At 40.5% G+C, this 27,919-nt stretch overlaps 1 protein-coding gene across 4 annotated transcripts; it reads left to right on the top strand.

Annotated features, from left to right (window-relative positions):
* The first annotated feature begins 1,697 nt into the window (after positions 1 to 1,697).
* LOC132973869 (uncharacterized) lies at positions 1,698 to 27,919 on the top strand. Of its 4 annotated transcripts, none has more exons than XM_061037507.1 (13): positions 1,698 to 1,859; positions 2,059 to 2,178; positions 2,940 to 3,080; positions 3,280 to 3,399; positions 4,418 to 4,558; positions 4,758 to 4,877; positions 6,750 to 6,979; positions 7,116 to 9,459; positions 11,003 to 11,176; positions 12,543 to 12,719; positions 22,922 to 23,098; positions 23,796 to 23,969; positions 27,623 to 27,919. In XM_061037507.1, exons 1-13 carry the CDS (start codon positions 1,738 to 1,740, stop codon positions 27,633 to 27,635), a joined length of 4,053 nt encoding a protein of 1,350 aa, XP_060893490.1. In that variant the 5' UTR covers positions 1,698 to 1,737; the 3' UTR covers positions 27,636 to 27,919. The 4 variants fall into 4 exon arrangements, with proteins under 4 accessions (XP_060893490.1, XP_060893491.1, XP_060893492.1 ...); XM_061037508.1 differs by having other exon boundaries at positions 23,796 to 23,973; positions 27,630 to 27,918; XM_061037509.1 differs by lacking the exon at positions 3,280 to 3,399 and having other exon boundaries at positions 27,623 to 27,918.

Consider the following 27,919-nt stretch of genomic DNA (forward strand, 5'->3'; position numbering starts at 1 on the left):
CAAGCTGAGACTTGAGTGTTATAAATACATGAACCCACATACAGCGCTAAAGGACCACTGCAGGGGGGACTTCCCCCATTTGACATCTTTTTTATGCCTTAAGTTCATCAGTGCATCCCCTAAGATCAACTTCATCCTCCTTTTGGTCTGAAAGTTATTTTAACTGTAACTTTTCAGACAAATATTTCACATACAAATTATTTCATCTGTTATACATATGATACATAAGTGGAGAAAAGAAAAAAGTCATCAATACATAAACAAGTAAAGAACAGAGCCAGGGGGAGCTCTCAAATAAGTTCATTCAATAAAGAGCAGAGAGAGAGTTTTAGCAGCTTTCTTATTTGTTAAATCACAAATGCTTCTAATGTGTTGCTCAGGTTCCTTTTTTTAAAGTTATGAATAACAGTTTGGACTGGAGAGACTAAATGTGGCTGTGTGGATATGGTAGGCTATTTACCTAAAATAATCAACTAATTAAATGTGTTTAATTCGTTCTGAAACCGAACAGGATATTCAATGTTATCATGAATATAATGAGATACAGTACATCTTTCCCAGATCTGTTGAAGGTGTAGGGACAGAGAAAGAACAGGTGAACCTCAGCTTCTGGATGAATTATTTACAGTCTCTGATCTCTTCTGACAATGTACCTCATCGTCCACGCAGGTGGCCTGCGAGCAGCCATCGGCCTCGCACCATGTGAATCCAGAAGCTTCTCGAAGGTGCGGGCAGACGGATGCCGACACAAACACTTGAAGGAATCTTGGTGTTCATGTGTTACTTTTAATGACAGATGTCCTTTTCTATCGGAATGGTATCCTTAAATGACTTCTTTCCCTGATTTCCGACTCTATCCACTATCATATCTGTACAATAAAGGCCCAAAAAGCCCAAAACTAAATCTAAGTAAAAAAAAAATATATTTTTATTTTTTATATAAACGTGACCTTCAAGCAGTGCAGTGTTTCCCCTACCATTATATTAAGGGGGCAGCCCGCCACCCCCCTAATATAATGGTAGGGGAAACACTGCAGTCCATACAGTAAATCAGTTCAACATTCAACGGCCTAATTGCTGAAGAGATAAAAGAGTTTGAGTATCTGTTTGTTCTCCTTGGAGGGGCAAGATAACGCCATGCAAAGGGCAGGCTTCTGTGTTTCCCAAAAGGCTCCAAAATAAAAGCATTTAGTTACCAGTTCATTACATTTGAAGCACTTGGGTTTACAAATCAAAACAGATTTATTTACATGGATGTGGAAAAAATAAACTCTCTAAATATGTTGTAACAGAATTCATGTTCAGACATAAAGAGTGGTTTGGAAACTTGTCAGTGTGAGACACACACACCATGCTGCTCCCTGTCTGACAGCCTCACTGACACAGAGCAGAGTCCACGAGGCATATCTCTCTCTCACACACACACACACGCACACACGCACGCGCACGCGCGAAGACGAACCCTGCTGATTTCCTGTAAATGGAGCAGGGGCGGGGCAACACTGAGCAGGGGATTCAGAGGATTGCAGGGCGGTAAGGCTGAACGAAGGCTGAATAAAAAAAGTCAACATTTGGATTTAATAAGGGGACGTAGGATTTGTGAAGCTTTTATTATTCTCTGTGTGAGTGTGTCCTGTTCTCTCAGTCTAGGGTTACATGCTAGAATAAACTGTTTCCTGTTGTGTTTTCGCAGTGAGTGTTACTGTTTTTCCTCTCAGATCGACTTCAGATCAGAACATGAATGTGCGTTTAGAGGAAGAGGAGGACAGAGCAGAGTCTCCTGTACCCAGCTGTGTGTCTCTGAAGTCCATGGATCCTCCTATGAGCTTCAAGAATGAACCTGAACCCTCACACTCAAAGTAAGACGGCTTGCTCACTTATTTTCACTTTAGATGTTTTTTTAATGAACATTTCTAAGATTCTATTTATTAACTGTGACGCCTTCTAATAATCAGAAGCAGCCTCAGTGTTTAGAGCTTCATAAATGGCTTTGTTATCTGACAACTTAAAGATTTATGTGGTATAAGACTATAAATACAAAACATGTTGTTTTCAAAGATTACAGTTCAGCCGGCAGAGAGGACAGGCTCCTGTACCCAGCTGTGTATCTATGAAGAGTGATCTGTCCAAAGATGAACCTCCATTTTTCAGTGATGAACCTCGACCATCAGACACAAAGTAAGTCATCGTACCGTTATGATTAACATCGCTCAGGGATGTGATTCTTCCGCATTTATCCAAATTTCCAAGCGTTGATATTTCATTGTCTACGGTTACTTTGTATCAAATGCTGCTTCGTCTTTTCCTCTTTCACTCTCAACCCGTCTGCTGTCATGCAGGTATCAGCTGGTGTCTGTGTGTGACAACATTCAGTAGCTTTAGTTAGTAATGTTACAGCCTGCTGCAGTCTGAAGCTGTAAACTGAGACAAACTCTGTTACAGATCGCTTCAGTCCAAAAACTGAAGATATAGTTCCTAATTGCACACGGCACATTTGTTGTTTGTCTGATTCACAAAAGACCAGCTGCAGACACACATCTGCTAAATGAATGGTTTGTGTGTTACGTTTTCAACATCTGCAAAGCTCATGCAAGAAAAAAATATTTTCCCCAAATATCTGAAGATTACAGCAAACTTGTTATTTACAGACAGATTTCCATCTAGTCACTAGTGTTTGTAAAGTTGATGTTTCTGATAGAGAACAAATATTGATATTGAAATTATGACTTTTTTGTATTACAGTCTGTTGGTCTTAGATTTTACAATTCTAAAAGTGTCATTGCTGCTTGTCGAGTCGTTGCTCATGACTGAATAACCTAGCTAAAGTTACTATTCAGTTTGTGTGTGTGTGTGTGTTCGTCCTGGCTGTGGCGTTAGATCAAAATGGTTTATCTTGTTTGTTTTGATCTCGCAGTGAGTGTTACTGTTTTTCCTCTCAGATCGACTTCAGATCAGAACATGAATGTGCGTTTAGAGGAAGAGGAGGACAGAGCAGAGTCTCCTGTACCCAGCTGTGTGTCTCTGAAGTCCATGGATCCTCCTATGAGCTTCAAGAATGAACCTGAACCCTCACACTCAAAGTAAGACGGCTTGCTCACTTATTTTCACTTTAGATGTTTTTTTAATGAACATTTCTAAGATTCTATTTATTAACTGTGAAGCCTTCTGATAATCAGAAGCAGCCTCAGTGTTTAGAGCTTCATAAATGGCTTTGTTATCTGACAACTTAAAGATTTATGTGGTATAAGACTATAAATACAAAACATGTTGTTTTCAAAGATTACAGTTCAGCCGGCAGAGAGGACAGTCTCCTGTACCCAGCTGTGTATCTATGAAGAGTGATCTGTCCAAAGACGAACCTCCATTTTTCAGTGACGAACCTCGACCCTCAGACACAAAGTAAGTCATCGTACCGTTATGATTAACATCGCTCAGGGATGTGATTCTTCTGCATTTATCCAAATTTCCAGATTTTCTGAGCTGAACAGTTGCCACAGAGACTTTAATTATCCGTGTGTTTACCAGAAAGAGAGTGCAATATGTTAGAAACAGAAAGACACATTTTCCATCGATCCTAGGATCATGTGCGGCCTGAACCGTGGGGGAGGGATCCAAACGGGATCAAGTGTGAACTCCAAAGAAGGCATCATTTTAGTGCCATGTAGACCCGCTATACAAATAGGAAGACATTACAGTACTGGACTGTCCCACACAAAGGTCGTTAAGCGTTGATATTTCATTGTCTACGGTTACTTTGTATCAAATGCTGCTTCGTCTTTTCCTCTTTCACTCTCAACCCGTCTGCTGTCATGCAGGTATCAGCTGGTGTCTGTATGTGACAACATTCAGTAGCTTTAGTTAGTAATGTTACAGCCTGCTGCAGTCTGAAGCTGTAAACTGAGACAAACTCTGTTCCAGATCGCTTCAGTCCAAAAACTGAAGATATAGTTCCTAATTGCACACGGCACATTTGTTGTTTGTCTGATTCACAAAAGACCAGCTGCAGACACACATCTGCTAAATGAATGGTTTGTGTGTTACGTTTTCAACATCTGCAAAGCTCATGCAAGAAAAAAATATTTTCCCCAAATATCTGAAGATTACAGCAAACTTGTTATTTACAGACAGATTTCCATCTAGTCACTAGTGTTTGTAAAGTTGATGTTTCTGATAGAGAACAAATATTGATATTGAAATTATGACTTTTTTGTATTACAGTCTGTTGGTCTTAGATTTTACAATTCTAAAAGTGTCATTGCTGCTTGTCGAGTCGTTGCTCATGACTGAATAACCTAGCTAAAGTTACTATTCAGTTTGTGTGTGTGTGTGTGTGTTCGTCCTGGCTGTGGCGTTAGATCAAAATGGTTTATCTTGTTTGTTTTGATCTCGCAGTGAGTGTTACTGTTTTTCCTCTCAGATCGACTTCAGATCAGAACATGAATGTGCGTTTAGAGGAAGAGGAGGACAGAGCAGAGTCTCCTGTACCCAGCTGTGTGTCTCTGAAGTCCATGGATCCTCCTATGAGCTTCAAGAATGAACCTGAACCCTCACACTCAAAGTAAGACGGCTTGCTCACTTATTTTCACTTTAGATGTTTTTTTAATGAACATTTCTAAGATTCTATTTATTAACTGTGAAGCCTTCTAATAATCAGAAGCAGCCTCAGTGTTTAGAGCTTCATAAATGGCTTTGTTATCTGACAACTTAAAGATTTATGTGGTATAAGACTATAAATACGAAACATGTTGTTTTCAAAGATTACAGTTCAGCCGGCAGAGAGGACAGGCTCCTGTACCCAGCTGTGTATCTATGAAGAGTGATCTGTCCAAAGATGAACCTCCATTTTTCAGTGATGAACCTCGACCATCAGACACAAAGTAAGTCATCGTACCGTTATGATTAACATCGCTCAGGGATGTGATTCTTCTGCATTTATCCAAATTTCCAGATTTTCTGAGCTGAACAGTTGCCACAGAGACTTTAATTATCCGTGTGTTTACCAGAAAGAGAGTGCAATATGTTAGAAACAGAAAGACACATTTTCCATCGATCCTAGGATCATGTGCGGCCTGAACCGTGGAGGGGGATCCAAACGGGATCAAGTGTGAACTCCAAAGAAGGCATCATTTTAGTGCCATGTAGACCTGCTATACAAATAGGAAGACATACACTACTGAACAGTCACACACAAAAGGTTGTTCAGCGTTGATATTTCATTGTCTACGGTTACTTTGTATCAAACGCTGCTTCATCTCCGTTCACAACCCCGTCTGCTGTAATAATAAGCCAGGGAGATGGCAAGGAAAAAATACTGACAGACTAAATGTGCAAGTTATGCATGTTTCAGGTTCATGTGCATTTCACTTTATATTATTCTGTGCTCTTCAAAGTGTCTTTCTAATTTAATGCACTTTGAATTGCCTCTGTATGAAAAGTGCTGCACAAATAACCCAGTGTTTCCCCTACCTTTATATAAGGGCCCCCGCCCCCCCTTGAAGGTCAAGTTAAACGTACAGCATCAAAACATCATAAGCGCTTGTGCACGCTTATGTGTCACAGTGGAAAGACAGCCGACAGCTTCACTGCTGTCACTCCCACGAGCGCACTCGCACAAGGATTTAAGGGCAGGTTTTCTTCAATAAAAATGTTTGGTAAAACGGTTTTAAAACCATCAGATTCCGACAAAAGATGGGCTAAAATTGGCATTCAAAGAAAAAAAATCACCGGAACAAACCAAAATAATGTCACACTTAATACAACATTTTATATCAGCTATACAGAGACTACTTGTATAAAAAAAACGTTGGAAATTCTGCAGGGCTGGAAAAGTGCAAAAACACTACAACTCTCCAGTCCACATGTTTTCAAATGCATTCATCATTGTGTTAACATGTGTCTGATGAACACATGAAACGTTTATTAAAAGACATTATAAAGATTCTAAAATATTGCAGAAAATGCACAAATTGGTGCATAAAAACTGATCATAATGAAGGAATGATCTGGCTCAAAATTATCTTGGGGAGATCTTAGTCAACCCCCCCCCCCCCCAAAAAAAAATAAAAATAGTTCAGGCTCAGGATTTCTTTTTTACTTTAAGCCCTGAAAGTAGCTGTCTTGTTCTTTGACGTGCGTGTTCTAATTTTTTTTTTCCTCAAATTTGCCTGTCTTGTAAATTAATCACTCTTTATGATCACGTCGAGCCATGCATGTGTTGTATTAAGACCTTATGCACAAGAGGTAACCATGCTCAAGAACGGTTAGTCCTGGAGGTGGGTCAGTCGTTGGGACAACTGGGCCTAGTGTGAGTGCGCCCTAATACTGCTGATCCACCACAATGTAATTCAAAATGTTTCATCACGTCTAACCTCAGTTCAGAGATCGACTAAACCGATCTCAGCTGTCTGAAGTGACAGTGAAACATCGATGACAGGATCAGACTCTTTGATTTTTTGACAGTGAAAAAGCTGCACATGGTCTTCAGTCTGATTTAATAAAAAAGACTGCACACATCATTAATGTTTGAAAAGACAGTGAAAGAGAACATGTTGTTTTTTAGTCTTTATGAACGGAGGAGGGTTAAAACACAAGAGACAATCATCTCACTGCAGACTATGAGCTGAATACAAACAAGAAAGGAGACAATACCTGCTCTCTATGATCATCTGAGTGTTTAGATTATGTCTGATAAATCTTCATAATTTCTATCAGTCAACGATCAGTTGAGTTCTAAAGACATGTCTTCACAGGGGGACGAAGAGGAGTCATGTTATAGAGGAGCAGCTGTCCTGTCCTGTGTGTCAGGACATCCTGAAGGATCCCGTCTCTATCAGCTGTGGACACTGGTTCTGCAAACGGTGCATCACCTCATACTGGGACCAGTATGGTTCACCAGGAGACTCGCCCTGTCCTCAGTGTGGAAAAAGACCCAGAACAGGAGCTGGACTGCAGAGAGGCAGTCAGAGCAGCACTGAACAAAGTAATACTGTACACCTTTCTTCTTCCTCCTGAAACAGGACTTTTATTGGTAAAAAGTATAGAAATTAAAACTCTTTTTACTACTTTTACAATAACATTTGAAAATAATAAGCATTATTTATCATTCTCTCTTTCAGTAGATAGAGGTCTGCAGGAGGTTTTAGATGAACACAAGGTCAGTCTGAGGAGGAGATGTGAACGTGTGACTGATGGAAGTGATGAAACAGGAAGAAGAACCCTCCTCAACAGGATCTACACTGAGCTCTACATCACAGAGGGGCAGAGTGAAGAGGTGAACTCCCAACATGAGGTGAGACAGATTGAGACAGACTCTAAAAAGAAGACCCTCCATGAGACTCCAATCAAGTGCCAGGACATCTTTAAAGCCTTACCCAACCAACAGAAACCCATCAGAGTGGTTCTGACAAATGGCATCGCTGGTGTTGGAAAAACCTTCTCAGTGCAGAAGTTCACTCTGGACTGGGCAGAGGGCGCAGAGAACCAATACATCAGTCTGCTGATCCTGCTTTCATTCAGGGAGCTGAACTTGATCAGAGATACGCGGTACAGTCTTCTTGAGCTGCTCCATGTTTTCCATCCAACATTACAGAAGGTCGGAGCAGAGACGCTCGCTGTCTGTAAACTATTGTTCATCTTTGACGGCCTGGATGAAAGCAGACTGTCATTGGACTTCAAAAACAGGGAGGTTGTTTCTGATGTCACACAGAAGTCATCATTAAACACACTGTTCACAAACCTCATCAAGGGGAATCTGCTTCCCTCAGCTCTTATCTGGATAACTTCTCGACCTGCAGCAGCCAATCAGATCCCTCCTTCATATGTTGACAGGGTAACAGAAGTACGAGGTTTCACTGACGGCCAGAAGGAGGAGTACTTCAGGAGGAGGTTCATCGATGAAGATCTGTCCAACAAAATCATCTCACACATCAAGGCATCCAGGAGCCTCCACATCATGTGTCTGATCCCAGTCTTTTGCTGGATCACTGCCACAGTTCTGGAGCACATGATGAGCACAGAGCAGAGAGGAGAGCTTCCCAAGACCCTGACTGACATGTACTCATACTTCCTGCTGGTTCAGACAAAGAGGAAGAAGCACAAGTATGATGAGGGACAAGAGACATGTCCACATGAGCTGATGGAGGCCGACAGGGAAATTCTTCTCAAGCTGGGGAGGCTGGCGTTTGAACATCTGGAGGACGGAAACATTATGTTCTATAAAGAAGACCTGGAGCGGTGTGGTCTGGATGTCACAGAGGCCTCGGTGTACTCAGGAGTTTGTACAGAGATCTTCAAAACAGAGTGTGTGATCTTCCAGAAAACAGTCTACTGCTTTGTTCATCTGAGCGTTCAGGAGTTTCTGGCTGCAGTCTACATGTTCCACTGTTTCACCAACAAGAACACAACAGTTCTGAAGGCTTTTCTGGAGCAAGAAAACAGTGAACATGAAGGCGATGATAATAAAGAATACAAGGGTGGAGACGACTCCAACAGCAAAGACGGCGTGGGCAAAGGCAGCGAAGACAGCTACGGCTACAGCATAGACGACGATGCAGATGAGGATGAAGACGGCTACGGGAAAGACAATTTTAGACACGATGAAGACGACGATGAAGACAACGATGAAGACGACGATGAAGACGACGATGAAGACGATGTCTTAGGTGAAGACAACTACGGCGATGGCGATGACAACTACGGCGACGACAACTACGGCGACAACAGTGACGGCGACGACAGCCGCGACAACAGCGACTACAGCAATGACAACTACGGCAATGACAACTACAGTGATGGCGATGACAACTACGGCGATGGCGATGACAACTACGGCGACAACAGTGGCGGCGACTACGGCGACGACAACTACGGCGACGACAACTACGGTGACGACAGCGACGGCGACGACAGCGACGGCGATGACAGCGAAGACTACTATGACAGCAAAGACTACGGCCATGACGGTAATGGCAAAAACGACAATGACAACAACTACACTTCTTTAAAAGTCTTTCTCGGTAGAGCCATGGAGAAATCCATGAAACATAAAAAAGGTCACCTGGATCTTTTTGTTCGCTTCCTTCATGGACTGTCTCTGAAGTCAAACCAGAGACTCTTAGGAACCCTGCTGGGTCAGACAGACAACAGTCCAGAAATGATCAAGAAAGTCATCAACAACCTGAAGGAGATGAACAGTTACAAAATCTCTCCCGACAGAAGCATCAACATCTTCCACTGTCTGACAGAGATGAACGACCTCTCAGTCCATCAGGAGATCCAAGAGTTCCTGAAGTCAGAGAATAGATCAGAGGAGAAACTCTCTGAGGTCCACTGCTCTGCTCTGGCCTACATGCTGCAGATGTCAGAGGAGGTTCTGGATGAGTTGGACCTGAAGAAGTACAAGACATCGGGCCAGGGACGATTGAGACTGATTCCAGCTGTGAGGAACTGCAGGACGGCAAAGTAAGTCCAGAGTATTATAAATCAGTTTCATGTACTTATTTACTTCTATTCTAAAACTAAACAAAATCCTCACTGTTCCCCAAATAGTCTTCCACTGTTAATGTTCAGGAGAAATAGTCAGTCATATTTTTTTATTTTTTTTGCCCTGAGTTCAAAAATATTGATAGTTTTTTTTGTGAACAAATTCAGGAGGAAATCCCCTAAGAACTGACTGAAATGGCTGATAGTGTTGATCCCTGAAAAGGGAGATATCAGATGCGCAAGGCATGAAGCTGCAGTTAATGCACGGGTCCTCTGAGAGACCCTCCTTCAGATGTTCAATACCAAGGCATCAAGGGCAAAGATCGTGGCAATCCTCAGGATTGAACAGGGCCATATAGTTAGCACAGTTATGAGAATTCCTCCTAGCGGCTATGTCCGATACAGTGGACTAGTGAGTCTGGCAGAGCAAGAGCACTCCACTGACTGAAATATCCAAATCAGCAAGTGGCGATAGTCTAGCTAAAGTTAGCCTGAGCGAGAGCACTTCAGCCGAGTGTGAGAACGTGAGGCAAAATGAATATTACACTACTATGGCAAGAGGGGAGAGAAAGCACTCTCTTCACCAACACTTTAACCAGTATATAAGCTAACACAGAGCGAACGTGCTCATGTTAGCACGAGCGGGAGCACAAGCCTTTGGGGGGCTTACAATCCGCTGCTCAGACCAAATGGTCACAAGGCTTCAGGCAACACTTTCTTGTTAAAGTTAAGTTATGCGATGCTATTCGATCAACTCAATGCTACTACAGTGACCTGTGTAAGCGAGAAGATGATAGGGAATGAGCGCTCAGATGACACCGGTAGTTATACGGGGGTCATCAGAGGTCAGACGTTACTTTTTTGGTATAAATACTCGACCTGCGCTTGCGCAAGATGAGATATTCAGTGAGAAGTAGAGGTTTGGAAAAAAAATCGATTGATGTAAAAATCAAGAACTGCCTTGCAGTCAGGAAGGGTGAAATAGAACTACATTTGTTTCCATTCATCTGCAACATTTAGTAAATGATTGAAAGATAAAAAAATGTGCAGGTTTGAAAACGAGTGATGAGACTTGTGTGGCTGTGGATCAGTGGTAGAGTCGTTGTCCCTCAACTGGAAGGTTGAGGGTTCGATCCCCAGCTCCTGCATCAACATGTTCGATGTGTCCTTGGACAAGACACTCAACATCGAAATGCTCCTGCTGCTTTGGCGGCGGCGTATGAATGGGATTAGTTACTTCTGATGGTCTCCCTACATAGCAACCTCTGCCATCAGTGTGTGACTGTGTAGGCGAGACATGCGGTGTGCTTTGAGTATTCAGAAGACTAGAAAAGTGCTATATAAGCTATATAAGACCATTTACTTTAAGTTTTGTGTCAGTTAAAGATTTCACTGATGTGTAAAGTTAAGACAAAACAGGACATGTCAAACTGTTTAATCATCAAGATAATAAATATCAATAAATTATATATAAATCGCTTTCTTTATAAGTAATATTTCTCTATCATATGCGTCACAACAGACTTTCTCTCTGTGGACTATCAGGGACTCACTGTGACGTCGTGGCCTCCGCTCTGAAGTCCAACCCCTCCCATCTCAGAGAGCTGGACCTGAGTGACAACTACGACCTGCAGGATTCAGGGGTGAAGCTATCGGCTGGACTGGAGAGTCCAAACTGCAGACTTGAGACTCTGAGGTCAGATCACTGACTGTAACATATAATAAAAACTGAATTTGAATTTATGAAAGGTCAGCAGCTTGAGATGCATCATCTCATCTTTAAGGGGGTCCTAACACAAATATGAAGTAATACACAAACATCCAAAACAGCATTACTTAACAGACATACTTACAATTACTAAAAAGCAACAATAAAGCGTTTCATCTTTGTGTTATTTTTAGAACAAGCAAATTGAAACAAGAACAAGAACAGGTATTCATTTGTATTTTATAGTTAATATTTATTTATTTTAAATCCAACCCACATCCTTTGATTGATGTTGCACAGTATTGGTAGTTACATTTTTAGTCGTATCCTGTATTAAATCTGAGGAAATGTATTTAGTTCATGTCGATCCTTCCAAATGTCTGAACAGTATGTAGAGTGACTCAAAGGCGAAATTAAATATGTGATGGGATAGTTATCTGTATTCACAGACTCAACATTGTGCTCCATCAGTCCATCATCTGTTGTGTTCTGGGTGTGTGATATAAAGAGTCATTGATCTCTGACTATCATACATGTGAGTAAGACAGTGAGAGACGGTATTCATCCATCCATCTACTTTAATGCACTTTAAATTGCCTCTGTATGAAATGTGCTGCACAAATAATCTCACCTTTCATTACTAATTTATTAATACATTTACGTTCAGGCAAGATAGATAGATACTTAATTTAATTCTTTAAATACTTAATTCATCCTAACGGAAATTGAAGCATCCAGTAGCAGCTTATAAGATGTAACAACACCTGCTGCCCCCCTCCCCCTCCCTGTTTGGTTAGAGCCTATTTACCCTCACACAAATGAAAAAAATAAAAAAGCCTACAGAGATCAAAATGTAAACTTACGTGTGTTTGTGGAAAATTAAATGTAAAATTCCACAGTGGTCAGCAACTACAGTGAAAGGCCGGTGGGACCATTCAGAGAGTTTATCATTTAGAACAAGTTTAGATTGAGTTTTGATAACGTTTCTATATCCTGTCAAAGTATTCCAGATTTAGGAATCATCTTTATGCAGAGATTTCTGATAATGTGGAGAACTCTTTTTTTTTAACTCTTCATGAAGATTAAAAACAACGTGCACATGAAGCCTCTGGTTCTGTTAAGAAGTGAAATCATAAAGACTTACTATTCAATAATATCTGATTTGATAAATGTACTAACATCACAGAGCTAACTGAGCTCAGCAGCCTGTTATTCATCTGTGCACATGAACAGCTGTATGAATGTTGTGCTGACATTTGGAGGATGTTGAAAAGTGATGTTGAGATACTCATCACAACCTAAACACGTGAGTGGATTATACATTATTTTTCTTCTTCTTCTTTTCTTTATTCAGATTGAGTGGCTGCAGTTTGTCAGAGATCAGCTGTTCTTCTCTGGCCTCAGCTCTGAAGTCCAACCCCTCCCATCTCAGAGAGCTGGACCTGAGCGACAACAAGAAGCTGCAGGATTCAGGAGTGAAGCTGCTGTGTGATTATCTGCAAAGGCCAAACTGCAGGCTGGAGACTCTGAGGTCAGATCACTGACTGTAATATATATACATATATAATAGAAACTGTTTGAATTCATTAAAGGTTAGCACCTTGAGATGCAACGTCTCATCTTTAATGAACAATTTAAAGAGCAACAATAGAGCAACAATAGAGCTCTTCGTCTTTGGGTTAGTTGTAAACTGAAAATTATAGACACACAAAAAACAAGAACAAGTTGTTTTAATTTGTACACTATCATTAAAATGTATTTATTTTAAATCCAGCCCACATCCTTTGATTGATGGTGCACAGTAATGGTAGTTACATTTTCTGACATCCATCTTCATGTGTGTAAGATGGTGAGAGGACTCTGAATCAGAGGTCGAAAGAGTACTAAAATAATCTACTCAAGTAAAAGTACTATTACTTTCATAAGATTTTACTTAAGTACAAGTAAAATTACCAGTTTAAAGGGATACTTCACCCATTTGCACTAAGCTTTGTATCATTAGAAACCTGGTAGTATTTTGAATGGTTATGCATCCTGCCCTCATTCTCCCCTAAGTTGGGATATATTTGTATTTCTAAGTCTGATAAGGAGCCTCCGATGACGCAAAAATTGTCATTTTGCGTCATCGGCAGCTGTTGTGGTTAGCGGGGGTGAAACTACAATGCAAGTTCTTCATATTTTTGACCACTGAAGCTACAGACCTATCACAGATCAGTGGGTGGGACCTCACTCCCAGAATCGAAACGTAACGTCTGCCATATTGCTTGTTAGCATAGCTTCAAAGCTGATAATGGCGAAAAAAGTATGTTTCAACTCAAACGGATATGGATGAAGGGGATTTTGAAGGTCTTGTGGTCGAATCGGATGTTCTTGGCTATCTCTACGAGCCACAATGTAGCTGCGAGGCGGCTGCTGCCGACATGCCGGTCCCTGCTCGCGGATGCCGGGTGAAAGAACATTGCTGCTAGAAGCAACTCGGTTTGGTTTTAGCCTGAGCTAATCAGCCGAAGCTGACCACGACCAAACCAAAGGGACTATGCCGCCACTAACCTCACCATCCAGATGCGATAGCTGTCTTCTCTTGACCCAAAAAATATCCGAACTGGAAGGGAGGATATCCATATTGTACCAGATCAAAGATGAAGAGCGGATCATGGATTCCATAATAACTGGATACTGTCACGGCCCAAGCCGTAGACTACTGAACCCAGCGAGGGGCAAAGCCTAAGGTACTGACTTGCTCTACTCCTGGCCGAAAGGAGCCAAAGGAGCCATGGATCGTTGCCAGCAAAGGAAAAAATAGTGCTAAACTTCATCCCCTTCAAACGGAGTCTCTACGACTGGAAAACAAGTTTTCTATCCTGGATGAACGGGATTTCCCCCCACTCCCTTCTTCCTCTCCAGGGTCAGATGCCCACCTGTTGCTCCAGTCTTCCTCTGCGGCTTTCTCCAGGACCTCTGGCTCTACCACGGGCTGTTTGTCTCAGAGAATTGCACCCCCTTCCCGACCCGGATTCATGCACTTTACGCCTCGTCCTGGAACAAATTCTCCGGTCCAAGCCCAAAAACAGAGGGAAAGCTCAAAACAACACACCCCCTGTCCACGTTCCGGTGGGGGCGAGCAGGTCAGTGCGGGCTCTGTGGGTCCGTGCAGGACCAGAGCGGACTCAAAGGCCTTTCGCCCTCACAAACCCCCTAAAGCTCCTCTGGTGATTCAATTGTAAGGAACGTGAGAATAGAAGGGGCTCATACGCTGTCCTTCCCCGGTGCTAAGGTTCTCTATATAATTGAGAAATTTCCCGAAATCATGAGATCATATCCAAAACCCGATAAAATCATTATCCACGTGGGTACTAACGATGTTCATAAACAGCAGTCTGAGCTACTGAAGAGGGACTTTTTAAGCCTTTTTAAAACTGTAAAACAATCCCGCTGTAGTGTTTTCATTTCTGGACCAACTCCCTCCTGAGGGCATGGAATGGAGAGTTTCAGCAGACTGCTCAGTCTGAACACCTGGCTCTCTCTTGTTTGCCACTCCCACGGCATAGAATTTGTTGACAATCTTGATGTTTTTTGGGGTAGGAGGCATCTTTTCGGTGTGGACGGGTTGCACTTGAACAAATCAGGTGCGCGGATGCTCGCCGCCAACGTCACCTGTGGCATGCAGCATGCTCGCGTGACCGCACCTGTAAACAGCTCAGGCTGCCGGCCACTGCGTGCTAACCAGTCTTTTGCTGAATGATGTCCCCCAGGTCCTAGTCCCCATCATTTTAGCTCCCCCTTAAATAACAATATAAGATCATTTGGATTTGGACCTCCGACCTACCATGGCAACGATAAACATGGCAGCTGTCACGAAAGACGCAGGCCGTTTCTGGCTTTGATAACTGTTGGAAATATTTATAAGAATTCAACAACAAACATATATATAACATAGGTTGAGTTCATTTTTAATTACTTTAGATAATAGTGTAAAAAAAAAAGCCAGTTAAATGTGTTTCTTAATGAGGTCATTCAGGTGCTTTTAACCATGGGTAAAGTGTTAAGGCTCGAGGAAGACAAAGAGCGGAGAGGGATGATTTTTATTTTTGCATTTTAAGAATTATGTTAAAATGTTTATAATATTTAGATTTGTTTCATGTACAAGGCAACAAGACAAAGTTCAGAGGCGAGACCTGATTTTCTGTTCTTGTTTTGAGATTAAAGTCTGCATGTCCAAAACACAGAAAGACTCAGTATCAGTGGGAGGAATAAGAAAATCTACACTAGAGTAGGAAGAATGTCAAAATCCAGATTTCAATATCCAAAATATAAATCTTGTTTCCCTTTTCCTGGCACTAATAACCTTTCCTTTTGAATAAGTTATGTGTTGGACCACAACCTTTTGGAATAGAAAAACAACACCACGAATCTGGAACTACCTCCTGATATTATTTAAACTCTGTGTAGTAATCAGCATGTTGTTAAAGAGTATTCTCTCTGTTTTTGTTGTTAGTATGAAGAGAGAAGAGAGTGTGATGACTGTCAGCTGGATGTTGAGCCCACAATACTCAGCGTCATCCTGCTGAAGATTCAATGAGAAAATGATGACAGTGAAACAAATGAATTACTCTAACAGTGGAGACACATGCATCTTTATTTTATTCATTTAGACCTGCGATATCATGTAAAAGTTTCCGAGCTAAGTGAGAATATCTCTACAATAATTCTTTATGTTTCTCAACATGAGGCAGATAATTCCAGCGCTCTGAAGGTTACTAACAATACTAAAGAAAATCTCTTATATGCAGTAAAAGGAAGTTAATGTGTTTTTTTTTTTCACTTTTTGTCATAAAGATGTGACAGGAAAGGCATGCTGTGAATGGGAGAGAGCTGCTGGTGAGACACACTGATGAGTCTCAGGCTGACAGCTCTTCTCGCTGTGCTGATGCTGCTGCTGCACATTCTTGCACACGACTGTTGTCCTCGTTTCTCTCAGAAATATAAATTGATAGTGATATTTTTAATATTCCTGTCAAAATTAGTAAAAGGAACTTCTCTGTGAGAGTTAAAAGATTTTCTGTTCCTTTGAATTTAATAAATATCAGCAAGCAACCCACAACTTCAATTTCATCTCCTCCTATCTCAGTTAAGTTTGGTCTTTTAAATGTCAGGGCTATCTCAAGCAAGACTTTTATTCTAAATGATTTTATAAGTTCCAACAATGTTGATTTCATGTTTATAACAGAGACATGGCTAAAACCCGGGGATACCTCTCACATTTGTGAATTATGCCCCCCAGAGTATGATTGTTTTAATCTGCCTAGATTGAATGGGCGTGGTGGAGGAGTGGCTGCAGTATTTAACAAAAAGTTCAAATGCTACCCTATAAAGGTGGCTGATGTCAGAAGCTTTGAGGCTCTTGTTTTTATAATTAGGTGTGGGACACCCACCCTATGTGCAATTATTTATCGCCCTCCTCGACATTCATCAGACTTTTTATCTGGATTCTCAGATCTGCTATCATCTTTAGTTCTTGCCTGTGATAGAATTATTTTAGCTGGTGATTTCAATATTCATGTCGACAACCCTTCTGATTCTTTTGCAAAAGACTTTATTAACGCAGCTGATTCTTTTGGTTTAAAGCAGCATGTCCATGGGCCTACACGTAACCGTGGACATACCTTGGATCTGGTTTTTACCTGTGGTTTGAGTCTAAACACTCTATGCATGACTGACCTGTTCATATCAGATCACTCGTGTCTTTTATTTGACAGCATTATCTCAACCGAATTGGAGAAAAAGACAGAAGCAAAACGGTCTCGCATTTTTAATGAAGAAATGGTCCCAAAATTTGTATCCAGTTTTCCTGACAGAATTACTCAGACACAGAGACTCTAATGAATGATTTTAACCTACTCTGTACATCCACCTTAAATTATGTTGCGCCTCTTAAGACTAAAACTATGCATAAAATAAAGTTGGTACCCTGGATCAACAGTGATGTTCGCAAGTACAAGAGAGAATGCAGAAAGGTAGAGCGGAGATGGAGGAAGACAAAACTTGAGGTACATTACCAAGAAATGAAAGCATGTATGATCTATTTTAATGCAAGAACCAACTATTTCTCTGTTTTAATCCATACTAATAAACACAGCCCCAGAGCCCTTTTTAACACAGTAGACCAGCTTTTAAATCCTGTACGTTTTCAAGGTAATTCATCCGAAGAATGTCTTAAATTTTTAAACTTCTTTAATGATAAAATCAGTGATATACAATCAACAATAATAGCCCCTGATTCTTTTATTGATGTCCCCTGTCCCAACCGTTTTGTACCAGTTTCTTTTAATGATCTTATGACTACAATTGCACAGCTAAAGCGGTCTACAAGCCCTGTTGATGTACTGCCCCCTAAGCACTTCTTGGAACTAATGGATGTGACAGCATCCTGGCTACTTTCAATAGTTAATAGTTCCCTATCCTCTGGTCATGTCCCACAATACTTGAAAACTGCCTGTGTTCAGCCACTTATTAAAAAACCTGGCCTCGATCCATCTGACTGCAGCAACTACAGACCAATCTCAAAGTTACCATTTATTGCAAAAATTTGGGAAAAAACTATCGCAATGCAACTGCTTGAAGTACTGAAAAATAATGACATTCATGAAAAGTTCCAGTCTGGTTTCAGACAAAAACATAGTACTGAGACTGTGCTTATTAGAGTAACAAATTATATTTTAAGAATGGCTGATACTAGTGTATGCTCTGTCCTTGTACTGCTTGATTTAAGTGCAGCATTTGATACAGTGGACCATAAAATTCTTATTGAGAGGCTTCAGCACTGGGTTGGTTTATCTGGGACAGCTCTGAAGTGGTTTTACTCTTATTTATTAGATCGGAATTTTTTTGTGTCTATTGATGAACACGCTTCCCCTCACTCCACAGTGAACTGTGGAGTCCCCCAAGGGTCGATATTGGGACCAATTTTATTCTCCCTCTATGCTCCCTCTTGGCCAAATTATACAAAGACACAACATTCAGTTTCACTGCTACGCTGATGACACACAGCTGTATCTCCCAATTGACCAAAGGGCTTCTCCAAACCTAGAAGACCTCTGAAATTGTTTTACAGACATTAAGAAATGGATGTCATCAAATTTTCTCAAATTAAACGCTGACAACTGAAATTTTAATAATTGGCCGTGATAAGTTGCACCCAGATGTCCTCTCCTCCCTTGGTCCTCTATCCTTTAATGTAAAGCAAAATGTCAGAAACCTGGGAGTGACCTTTGATAGCAATCTAACCTTTGAGAAACACACAAAACAAATTGTCCAGTCATGCTATTACCACCTCAGGAATATTGCTAGAATAAGATCAATGCTATCTTTTAACAACACACAAACAATTATTCATGCTTTTATCTCTTCAAGATTAGACTATTGTAACGGTATTTTAACAGGTGTAAACCAAAAATTAATCAGCTGTTTCCAAATCGTGCAAAATTCAGCCGCAAGACTTTTAACAAAAACGAATTAGAGAGAACATATCACTCCTGTTGACCTTACACTGGCTACCCATTTCTTTTAGGATTGATTTTAAGGTTTTACGTCTTACTTTTAAAGCACTTCACGGTCTGGCCCCAGAATATATTTCTGAACTGCTGTCCCCTTACCAGCCAGTGCGTAACCTGAGATCCTCAGGCAGGAACCTCCTTACTGTTCACACCTCAAACTTGAAAACTAAAGGAGATCGCGCATTTGTAGCTCAGGCTCCTCGGCTGTGGAACGACCTGCCTGAGGATCTCAGACTAGCTACATCAGTATCTTCTTTTAAATCACTTTTAAAAACACATCTTTATCATAAGGCCTTCTTATAATCCTTGTTTCATCCAGGATGTTTTATTTGTTTTACTGTAAACTTTAGCCAATCTTTGTCTCGGTTGTTTCTCTTTTCTCTGTTTATTGAATGATTGCTGCACTGTTGTTTTATTTTTCATGCTTTTAAAAGGATTTTATTGTTGTGTATTTGTTGGGATTTTTTCTTTTTTCTGTAAAACGTTGGTTTTGATAAGTGCTTTATAAATAAACTTTATTATTATTATAAACTTTATTGTAGCTCGGCTGCTGCGGCTGCTGGCCACCGTCCGCCGCCTTAGAAATTTAGCGCAGTACAATACTAAAAAAGAACTACTGAAGTAAAAATGCAATTACAGATTTAAAAACGACTTTAAAGACTTTAAAAAGTACACAAAAAACTACTCAATTACAGTAACGAGAGTAAATGTAATTCACTACTTTCCAACTCTGCTCTCAACCTCAGTGACGAGTTGGTGCAGGTTACCTCTTTATATTACTGCTCATGTTTGAGTGAATTTAGCGCCCTAGAGACCTGGCTTTGTGTTCTCCATACAATATTAAGTATTGTAGAATAAAAGTGCCATGTGGAAATCCCCCGTGTTGTCTGTCAGCTATCTGATGGTAACCAGCTATCCCGGGACTTCTGCTAATTCTACCTGCTACTAGCTTCTCCACCTTTAACAGAAGGCTTGGTCTTAGAAGAGAAAAACAAAAAGGACAGCACTACAAAATTGTATTCTAATCTTGTTTGAAATTTTTTCGGGATTCAGCACCCAGTTGTTTGATGTTAAAAGGGAGTTGAGCAGGTTTTTTCTTCCATTAGGTCTTAAAAGAGCCACAACTAGTCACAAAAGAGACACATGCGGCCTGAGAGCCACGGGTTGAGTATCACTGATTCAGAGCAAGTTTAGATTGAGTTTTGATAACGTTTCTATATCCTGTCAAAGTAAAAAAAAAAAAAAAAACTTGCACATGAAGCCTCTGGTTTCCTCTGGTTCTGTTAATAATGGAAATCATGAACACTTTTTGTCAATTTCACCTGTGCTGTACTGCTTCCCAACTTGAAAGTAGTGATGTGTAGTTCGTGAACGATTCGTTCAAAACGAACGAATCATCTGGGTACAAACTGAACTGAATCACTTATTGAAAAGAGTCATTCATTTCTCAACTTCAGTTGCGCTCTCCTCTCTCCCGTCTCGTGTCTCTCTCTCTAGACCGTAAGAGTCACTCAAAGCCCGCCCTCCCTCCTCTCCTCAGTCAGTACAGTGTGTGTGTGTGTGTGTGAGACTGAGGCTGGTGACTCACAGTCTCGGTCGTTCACGTTCAGTCAGTGTTTCGTTCACTGAACGTACTGAGAGGAAGAGAGTGACTCGGAGGCGCAGCTCTCGTTCAGAACGAGAGCCCCGACGTGAATCACTGAATGAACTGAACGAGAGCTCCGACGTGAATCACGTTCACTGAACGAACTGAACGAGAGCCCCGACGTGAATCACTGAACGAACTGAACGAGAGCTCCGACGTGAATCACGTTCACTGAACGAACTGAGAGAAAGGGCGGATCTCTCGTTCAGTGAACGAACTGAACGTGTACTGAACGTATTGAACAGAACGGTCGGGGAAAATAAATGTGATTGTTTTAGCTTTGCAAACTGTAACTTTATCCAACTAAATTCTCAGCTCATTGGTTTATTATTCACCACCAGCTATTCTCAGTACGATCGCGAGCAGAGCTAAACGTTCGGCCGTGTTTCAGCTTATTAAATTCTGATTCACAGACAGACCTGCGGAGAAGTACTGAATGATTCGGTGAATGAATCTTTTGAACGAATCACTTTACTGAACTGATTCTACTGATTCAGTACACTGAAAATAACTGCTTTTCCCATCACTACTTGAAATGAATAATGTCTACCCAAAAGACTGGACTCCACTCAAACACTTCCCTTTGGTTCCTTTTATTTTGAGATTTAGTTTAGGTTTAGTTTTCAGTTTAGAAGAAAAACCTTTGAAAGAAGAAAAATAAAAAAATAAAATCTAACATGTTGACATGTAATTAATGCAAACAAACAGCTTTAACATTCCAAACACACATGCTAAATTAATGTAAATTTTCCTCATTAAATTAATGTTTAACTGCTGCTTTTAACCAATCTTTTACACTTATTAACATATCTATTGCATTTTAAACACATTTTTATATTCTGCATTTTAACATATTTATTGACTTTTATCAAATAAATATTCTATTTATCTGTTTTAAACTTCATGTATTTTTTGCAAACCTCTCACTTTATACTTACTTTCACCCACTTGTGACAAAGATATGCCCACTCAAGCAATCACATCAATCAATCGATTAACTTAAAAGTCCTTCATCCCCCTGTGCTTCCGCGACAGTTTATCAACAGCGCTTAATATATTAAATTAATCCCACAGTAGCGCATAAACAAACAGTCAAACACTTTATATAGAAATAAAGAGCCCCACTATCAAAACCCAAACAAAGTCAGCGCTTGCCTAAGCGGGCAGCGCTGCGGCTGTAATCCACGCCAAACAGTCTTTTAAAGTTCCTAAAGTTCAGCGTTCTTACCAACTACCTCTTTGAATTCATAGCTTCTCAATGCTGCACAGTTCACAGATTTCTGGATTAATTCCTTTCGTGTATCGTTTGACTACTGTGTTTTTCCTAATCTAACCCATTTATTACTTCACCTGTTCATTTACTATTTTAAGCAAACAATAAAAATAGTCTTGCAATCATAATGTATTAAGGGTAGGCCTGGGCGATATGACAAAAAATGTTATTTCATATCAGTCGATATCGATAATTATCACGATAATTGTCAATCATTATTGCTGATTTTTGCTCCTGAGTGAAAGTTGAAGAAACCAGATGGTTAATTATGGTTTAATTATACTTTATTGTCAGAACATGATGAATTGTAATTAAACAGAGTTATTTCACCATCATAAGCTCAGAGTACGGAGCTGGAAAACGCTGATATGACAGTTTGCTGCTGGGGTCCACACACCATGCATAGACAGTTTATATTATTTACAATACGGTCCACACTAACACTCTTTTATGACATTTGGACATTTATTTCCTTCGGTGTGTTGTGTTCTAACGGGTCATATTGTTTCCAATGGGGGAATAGGTTTGTGGTGTCGCGGTTTTAGCTGCACTTCGGCACAGTTAACAGAGAACTTTACTCTGTTTTTTGTCGGACTGTAAAGAGCCAATATGTCCCTAACTCTGAAAGTTAAGCAGCCTTTCTTGTTGTGTTGTCGAGGATGTTTTCTCCTGCTTTGAGCTGGTAGGTTCGGTGTTTTCGCCAGCGTCGCTACCGCCAACTTTGGCTGTTTCCTTTCAGCTCCTGAGGTCTGTAAGCTGGCCTACCCATATCCCCGCGACATGATTGGCTGTTTGTAGTCTAACTCTATATGCTGATGTAATATGATCAGTTTTGTCTTGATTCAACTGTTTACAATTTTACACTGACTTTTTAAATTGCATGTCTTTACATGTCTGTTACTTTTCCTACTTTTTTCATAGCATAATCATTGATCCCTAAATTAATTATTTTTTTAATTCAAACTCTAGTTTCACTCGACACTTTTGATTCAATAATGTCTGATTTGATAAATGTTCTAACATCACAGAGCTGACTGAGATCAGCAGCCTGTTATTCATCTGTGCACATGAACAGCTGTATGAATGTTGTGCTGACATTTGGAGGATTTAGATTTAGTGAATACACAAGCAGAAATGATCCTCTAATCATTTAGAGAAAACATAATACACCAGGACAAAGTGATGCTGACATACTCATCACAATCTGAACACATGTGAGTGGATTATACATTATTTTTCTTCTTCATTTATTCTTTATTCAGATTGAGTTGGGGCCGTTTGTCAGAGATCAGTTGTTCTTCTCTGGCCTCAGCTCTGAAGTCCAACCCCTCCCATCTCAGAGAGCTGGACCTGAACTATAACAAGAAGCTGCAGGATTCAGGAGTGAAGCTGCTGTGTGATTATCTGCAAAGTCCAAACTGCAGACTGGAGACTCTGAGGTCAGACACCTTTTCCTTTTTTGAGTCTGTGCTACTGTTAAACACCTCAGGAATGATGAACACTGTGTGAATCCTAACCTGAAAACAAGCTGAGCACCATCAAACAAGCTAGCATTAGCAGGAGCTCTGCTCCCAGCCCCCACTGACCTCCTGAGTCCACTGAAGAGGGTCTGCTAATCATTTGTTTCTGGGTGTCATGTTGTGTTTTTCCTGCCTGCCTTCATGACTCATTAGATTGTTAGACGGTCATGCCTCTGATCTAAGAAAAGCTTCCTGTACGGCTCACAGGTGTAAAGAATGTTTGGTGATGATCACAAACAGTTAATGAGCCTCTCATCACCTTTAACATCCAAACAAGCTCAATATGAAATTCACAGATACAGTGAAGAGCAGCACAAAGACATTTAGGATTGTAGAGACGACTCTGACAAACCTCCATGAACTGTCCTTTAGTAACAGATCCAATAATGACGGGACATCTGACTGTTATTCATCTGTGCACATGAACAGCTGTATGAATGTTGTGCTGACATTTGGAGGATTTAGATTTAGTGAATACACAATCAGAAATTATCCTCTAATCATTTAGAGAAAACTTTATTCATCAGGACAAAGTGATGTTGAGATACTCATTACAACCTGAACACATGTGAGTGGATTATACATTATTTTTATTTATCTTCTTTTCTTTATTCAGATTGAGGGGCTGCAGTTTGTCAGAGATCAGTTGTTCTTCTCTGGCCTCAGCTCTGAAGTCCAACCCCTCCCATCTCAGAAAGCTGGACCTGAGAGGGAACAAGCTGCACGATTCAGGAGTGAAGCTGCTGTGTGACCTTGAGAAGAATCCAAACTATCGACTGGAGACTCTGAGGTCAGTCTCTCTGATGTTCTTTAGTAAACCCTCCACATATCAGGTCATACATATATTGAAATTCTTGTTTTCTGTCGGAGAAATCCTTTTCTTGGGTCAATACTACAAAGAGAGTTCAACATACCTGGCTTCATTAACCCTGACATACAATATCGGGCTGAACAGTCACATGAAGCTGGTTATCAACCTGATAAGTAAACCCAGAGTTTCAGAGAGCACGTTCACATAAAAGGGGCAGAGTTAGCGTCATATAACCCATCACAATCATCACAGAGTCTGCTATCAGCAGATCGTCATATCTAACAAACTCTGAACAAACTATATTAATAATATGAAGAAGTTTAAGACAGACAGACTCCCAAAGACTAAAGTTACACAGCTGCAGGAACAAATGCAGGAAGGACATCTGGCAGAAAAAAAGTAACATTGATGAGTATTAATGTCCAAACTACAGCTTATTATATGTTCTTCCCATCGTTAGTTCACTTTAGAACTGACGATAATAACTCCTGATTTTTCTCTTAACTGAATGTGTTGCTCTGACTCTTTCATGTGGCGAGTATAACAGTTTGCAAAATGATATTTCAGCTGCAGCTCTGACGATAACAAACAGAGCGGCATGGAGACACTAAACATTAATATGAAAATATAATTCAAAGCCATGAGAAGCTATTCATAATTTAACACCTTAAAAACACAACTCAAAGGCTCCGGTGCTTTTTCAGTCTCTGTTATAGGATAAAGGATATCAGTAACAAATAATCATTCACTTTAAGGACTATGTGTAAAATCATACGGGACACATGTTTGTCGCTCTCTCTCCATCAGCTCACAGACTTCCACCATCAAGAGATATGTTTGTCAGTGGGCGGAGATTTTCACCGGTTGATCTCTTATCTTGAACATAACCTGCTCCTGAGCAGGTTAGGTGTGAAGCGCAAGTTCCCGTTGCAATATACCCAGTTAAGAAGTGACCTCTAACCCCAAATCCTGTTTCGTAGTGCAGGACCGTGCAGGACCCAGGTCACTAAAAGTTGTCATCACGACAGAAAGTAAAATGTAAACATTACAGTAGCTACGTGTTCATCTGTCCCTTGTGAACCTCAAAACTTCTGTCATCATTGCTCCCTTTGACAATTAAATCTGTGAAAGACATGATTTCTTAAACGTAGTTCAAAGTAGGGGTGCAGAAATGCAAAATTTTCTCTAATCGATTACTCTTCCCATTGTTAAAGCGAGTAATCGAGTAATCATTTTGTAGTTCTTTTTTTTTCTGTGATTCTTTTCCCCCACGGGAGGCCCCGCCCCCAACTATGACGCAATGCCGACTGTATCTATTGATTAATTTGAATCTTCGGGATTTTAATAATTGTTAGAAAGAGGCCTTTGTATTATCGTTCAAATTAGGAAATGTCTTACTTCAACAGACAGCAAACCTCAAATAAAAATTCACACAGGCGTAACTTATGACCGTTTTAACACTTTATTATAATTAGAGCAATGAGTGTGGCGAGCGGACGTGCAGACATCAATGCACACTCATCGCACGTTGAAGCTGTTTTGACAGAAACATTCTGTTAACAAAGACTACAGTCTGCAGTGTAGAGCACACTTTACTCTGGGAAATGAAGTTACAATGGAACAGGTGAACGATTTAAGTGTCTGTCTGTTTCATCTTTCTCCTCTGTGCGTAATGACACACTCGCTCAATCTCGCTCGTCCGTCTGCTATGAGCTATTCCTCCCTATAAGGTTGTTCCATTTTGTAGTTATTAAAAGAATAATCATCTAAAATTCCAAAATATAGGAAAACATCTAGTTATGCTGCTCTGTCCTGGATGATCAAACGTCATTGGTTTGGCGAGGGTAAAGTGGTAATCGCAAAGTGAAAGTCCTTCTTTTTCTGTGGACTAAAAAGACAATTTGAACTGAACTTTCATAGATCATATTGCATATTTCGTTTGTTTGGGACTTTTTGTTCATTGTGAATTCATAAAGGGGTCAATTAAAGGGATATTTTTGTTAGGGTAGCAGCATACGGATCAACAACGGACACGTTTCAGCACAGAGCCTTTATCAGTGCTTTGTTTGTCATCTATTTTCTTTTTGCGCTCGTGCACCTGAAGTTTTATTTCTGTTTGAGTGTGCTCCTTTTTTCTGTTTTGAATTAGGCCTATCCTAGAACCCACAATGCAACAAGAAACATTTACAAAAATGTGGACTACAAAACGATTATCGATTACATTTTTTTTGTAACCGAGGGGGGGTTCAAAGTAGTGTCCTCTACAGGCCTGGAGCACCTCTGTTTGCTTTCTGTTGCATGTTTGTTTTTTACTGTTCATCATATGTATTTGATGCACATTTACTGTGAAAGTTTTTTATTTTTGCTTTTTTGAACAGGTTCTTTATTTGATGAAACATGTCACATAGTTGTATTTATTTCACTCATAGCACCTTTACTCCTCTTGACACAACAACCTTTATTTTGGTAACTTGTGAGGCATTTTGCAATATTATTGGAGAGATAGATAGATACTTGATTCATCCCCAGGATTAAATTCAGGAGTATCCCGTAGCTCACACATTGAAGTTAAAACATTGAACAAACAGTAAAGAAGACGATGTTAATTTTAAAAACAGGACTCCAAACAAAGTCCGGAGTAATCAAAAGCTGCATAGATTAAATGAACAGATCATTAAAACACTAAAAGTCTCTGCAGTCCTAAATAGTTCTTATTATTGCACCAATCCCCGGGGTGAGAGAGTGTTCAGGAGAAAGAGGAGGAAAGGCAGGCAGTGACGGTTAACCCACAGCTACAGTCATGAGCTGCTACTGTTGGCCTGTGTGTTATGAAGCCTAATGTCTGTGGGTACAAAGGATCTCCTGAACCTCTCAGTCCTGCAGGGCAGTGAAATAAACCGTCCACTGCAGCGACTTCTCTGGTCTGCCATGATGTCATGGAGAGGATGGCTAATGTTGTCCAATATAATCTGTCCTCTCCTCCACACGTCTCTCCGCCTGCCTAAAACAGAACCAGCTTTTTTTTCCACTTGTCAAGCTGCTTATTAAGAACTCTTTCTAGTTTTGTCCAGATTGCAGGGATTACAAAGACCTGATCTTCAGAGCATGAAGAGAGATGTGTTGAAACTTCTGTCTCTGGAAGACCGTTAGCAGCTCATTCGGTGAACGCTTTGAGGTGGATGTAAAAACATGTCAATTATTTTAGGAAAGTCAGACACAGTCCCTTCCTCACAGTAACAGAACTGCACCACAGTGATTGATCAACAAGCATAACTCTCCTCCCACTGATTTATTTCACTTCACTGTCACCATCCGGTCTGAAGAAGCAACGAAGCGGCTTACATTCAAAGTGAAGTCCATGTCCGAGTCTCTGAGCCCAGTTTCAGTAAGACCATCAGACAGTCAGCTGTGGAGCTGATGTGAACCGATCTTTCTCTGTATTTTCCTCATGTCCTGTCATGGAGCTTCTTTCTGAAGTCCATCTCTTTCTGAACAAATGTTTTCTGCTCAGGTTTCCATCTAACAAAGACTGTTGAAGCGCTATGGGGGAATCTGATGATTTACAGGTGATGACGGGAGCCTGTGTAGAAAATGATTTATGATTTCTGTGATCTCTCTTCTTCTCTCATTAGCTTGCAGTGGTGATCTCTGAAAGAATGTGAGCGATCAGGACGTCGGTGGTGCAGAGAGGAGCAGATGTGTCCTGATGATCCACAGAGGATGAACTGCTGCTACTGCTGGATTCTTGTCAGATGTTCCAGTTATAGTCTGAGGAATAATCCCGGTTTCACGATTATCACCATTATTTTGCATGAATTTCACAACATTACAAACATGTATAAAATCACATGAACAGTTTATTTCTTTTCTAATCTTCTGACTACTAAAAGCGCTTTTACACATTCATACGCCACCGCGGCTGTTCCCGT

Source organism: Labrus mixtus, chromosome 5, assembly GCF_963584025.1.
Source record: "Labrus mixtus chromosome 5, fLabMix1.1, whole genome shotgun sequence".
Lineage (NCBI taxonomy): Eukaryota > Metazoa > Chordata > Actinopteri > Labriformes > Labridae > Labrus > Labrus mixtus.

What these genes read in the sequence shown, in the direction of transcription:
- LOC132973869 (XM_061037507.1), top strand. Translation starts at nt 1,738, where the DNA reads ATGAATGTGCGTTTAGAGGAAGAGGAGGACAGAGCAGAGTCTCCTGTA. An exon ending in TGCAGACTTGAGACTCTGAG is followed by an intron (nt 11,177 to 12,542) that starts GTCAGATCACTG and finishes TTCTTTATTCAG; the next exon opens with ATTGAGTGGCTGCAGTTTGT. An exon ending in TGCAGGCTGGAGACTCTGAG is followed by an intron (nt 12,720 to 22,921) that starts GTCAGATCACTG and finishes TTCTTTATTCAG; the next exon opens with ATTGAGTTGGGGCCGTTTGT.